The sequence below is a fragment of the Arachis ipaensis genome, chromosome B08 (genome assembly GCF_000816755.2).
Source record: "Arachis ipaensis cultivar K30076 chromosome B08, Araip1.1, whole genome shotgun sequence".
NCBI classification, from domain to species: Eukaryota; Viridiplantae; Streptophyta; class Magnoliopsida; order Fabales; family Fabaceae; genus Arachis; species Arachis ipaensis.
The window spans coordinates 119733489-119736832 of NC_029792.2; the positions used below are offsets into that span (position 1 = coordinate 119733489).

General features: G+C 31.8%; 1 protein-coding gene across 1 annotated transcript; it reads left to right on the forward strand.

The window, feature by feature from the left end:
- On the forward strand, positions 418–2160 carry LOC107612921 (uncharacterized protein At5g64816). Its single transcript, XM_016314710.2, has 2 exons — positions 418–560; positions 1349–2160. The coding sequence occupies exon 2, from the start codon at positions 1351–1353 to the stop codon at positions 1726–1728; it is 378 nt and encodes a 125-aa protein (XP_016170196.1). The 5' UTR covers positions 418–560; positions 1349–1350; the 3' UTR covers positions 1729–2160.

The window sequence follows — 3344 nt, forward strand, 5'->3', positions numbered from 1 at the left end:
ATTATTCATTTTTGTTTTAATAGTTAAGTGCTGACCATATTTAATAAAAATGTTGGCCTCTAGACTTTCTCTTATTTTTTATTTCATTAAACATTAATTTTAGAATTTAATTTTAATGCACTAATAATGTAAAGCGTTTTACGCAGTCATAGAATTACATCCATTTTTTATGACTATTTACGCTGTTAATATAAAAAGTTATTATTTTTATTGATATGATATTACATAATTAGATCCATGTGTAAAATTATTTTATACCCACGGCGCATCAAAATTAAAATTTTTATTTTATTTTATATTTTATAAAACTTGAAATTTATTTATTACAAATTTTTGTTAGAGTAATTTATCCGAACAAAACTTGATAGAGACCTGTTTTATATGTCTTACTCGGATTAAAAATTTAAATAAAAATTACTATTCAAAAGTCAAACCTCTAAACTCTTCATCCTTCCCCAAAATCAGAAGTCCAAAAGAAAAGAAAGCTGTGTTTAGTTGTTTACCGTTTTACTGATTGGCCTTCGCCGACGGTTCAATTCCTCTCTCTCCCACAACCGCCGGTAATCCTTCCTTCCTTTCTTCCTTTCTTCTCTTACACACTCACTCATTCATTCTACTTCCTCTCTTTCTTTATTTTTAAATTCCCCATTTCTTGCGTTTAGTTCTGTTTTACATAATAATATTCTCTCCAACTTCTGTTTGCTTATTCTTCTTTTAATTCCTTTCTTGCAACTTGTTTTTATTATTATATTTGCATTGTTATTACTTACTCCTGCACAATTGAAGCATCTATGTGGAGAATGCAAATGCATATGCACTACTTTGTTCTCTTCCCCAGAATGCACGTTATCTGTTTGTTAAAATGCTTCACTTGATTTGGCATTTTCATTTTTTTCAACTTTCATTCTCACTGTTATAATTACGATGTTTTTACGTATTCTAGACAAGGATAATGTAATAATTCATTCTTTTTATTAGTAATAAAAGAAATTATTATGAGTCTACTAGGATAGATGGAACAGTGACATATGCTTTATATAAATCTTTGGTGTACTTGTCTTTGTTTGATAAATTTGAGGAATTTAGTTCGCTCTAAAGATTTTGATTTTGGGATTTTTTTTTTCAATTGATTTAATTCGCTCTACGCTTAAACAGTATCACTCTAGACATGATATATAATAGGGCTCAATGACGTCGTTTGTTCCATGTAACCAATCCCACCTAGTGGGATGATGCTTTGTTGTTGTTGTTGACTTGTTGTTTAGTTATTTTGTTGGATAATCCTGATGAACGAGTTGAACTAGAAATTTTATAATTAGAAGCAAGGTAGCTGACATTGTATATTTAGAGATGGGGGAATTTTGGTGGTCCCTTTTGGGTGCTGCAATCCCTTTGGTTGTTGCAGGACAAGCTTTTAGGGTGAAGAAGAGGAATGCAGAGGAGCAGAGGCTGAAGAGCACGAGGGGAAGAGAAAGGAGCTCCGATGAAATCTTTGTCTGCGAAAGGGTATGCACATCGAAGAGGATGTTGAAGAAGGTTGGCTCGTTCTCAAAGGACCCCATTCCTGATACTTGTGTCACTGTCTGTGGTGTATCTGACCTTGATGCGTGCGCTGACGCTTGCGCTCGCACTGTTTGTGTTAACCAGCATCAGGTACCTAATTGGAATGACATATGCCTTAGGAGGTGCCAGAGTGAATGCCTGAAACTCTCATCTCAATCTTCCTAACTGATGGATTGTCAGATTTACTGCAATGAAAAAGTTTGTGTATACATTTGCATGTTTTTGTTTCATCATTTTAACTCTATAATCCCAGTTTTCTTGGGTAACCCTATGGAAATGCAAATGGGAAATTAGTCAACTAGATAGATCATAGTTCATTTATGATCAAATGCTTGTTTCTTTTGCTGCTCTATCTGTAATTTCTGGTGGCATTCACACACGTTCAATGTTGTAGCATTATGTTATGATTGGCAACAAAGCAAAGCGAGGACGGCAACGCGAAATGCTCAGCGGAAAATGTAATGTTGCCACAATGGGAATGGGTGTGAGTGCTGCGCGAACTTTAGACTTCGGTGCATGAAGTGTGGAAACATTGCCATACTATTGCTCAATTTTCATTTCTATCTTAAGTATAAAATATGCTTTCTGTCTCTGACTTTTATAATTTTCTTAAAAAATATTCATAATGTTTAATTTCATTTAATTATCTCTGATATTTTTTATTTGTGTCAAAATTATCTTTACACGTTAATTACATCTAAAATATTAGGGATACAAATCAAAATATCTAGAGATAGCTTTGACACAAATTAAACATGTTAGGAATAATATTGATTGAAATTAAACGTTAGAGGTTTTTTTAAAAATTGTAAACTTAGAGACAAAAAATATACTTAACTTCTGTCTAAAAATACTAACTGTCCAAGCAGAACATTATTTAATATATTGATCATACTCTTGCTGCCCATTATTGTTCCTGAAGTTTACCGTTCTTATTTATGTCTCTTGGACAAAACATTTGTGTGTTTGTTTCTGTTTCTATAACTAAATGAGTTTCTGTATCTATTGTTTTTGTATTTCTGTCTCGAATAATTTTCAAATGCAACTAAATCTGTATTCTTTTTGGTCTTTCACCTCTCTAAAAAACTATCCAGCAATTGATGGCAGGAACCTTCTTTAACTGAAGACCAAGTAACTGTAAGAAGCTAAGATCAATAACAAGGAAAATACACCCAAAACCTAGAAAATAAAGACAACTTTACAAAAGAAACATGTTTTGTAAAATAATAAAATTGAAATTTTGAAAGTAACAATCCAGCAGTTTTGCTTAAGCCATAAGGTAGTGTTTGGAAGAGAGATAGAAATTTAGAGACCGAAACTGAGAAACAGAGATTGAAATAAGTATTAGTATTGTATTTGGTATAAAGTGGGAGATAGAGACCAAAATAAGAATGAAACTCTAATTTAATTTGCACAAAAGATAAAGTTGGAATTAATTAATTGAAATAGGAGTATTTTAGATGTAAAATGTTATTAAAATTTCAGTCTCCATTTCTAAAAATTTCAGTTTTTTATGTCTCTACTTTTTGAAAGTACTGAAATTTTAACAACAAATATAATATTGAGTTCTAGTCTCTCAATTTCCGTCTCAATACCTCAAAATAAACGCTATACATGTCCATATGCTTAGAGATTACGTATGGGGACATATTCATGATAAGTGTGAAGAATAAATTCCATGCTTTGTTATGATAGAAGCAGAATACCATGGAGCATGAAACCAGAACATTCAATTCCATAATTCTTTTTGGTCCCGGTTGATATTTCCATGTATTTATTTA

Excerpts from the sequence above, each read along its gene's own strand:
- LOC107612921 (XM_016314710.2), top strand. The coding sequence starts at position 1,351 with ATGGGGGAATTTTGGTGGTCCCTTTTGGGTGCTGCAATCCCTTTGGTT.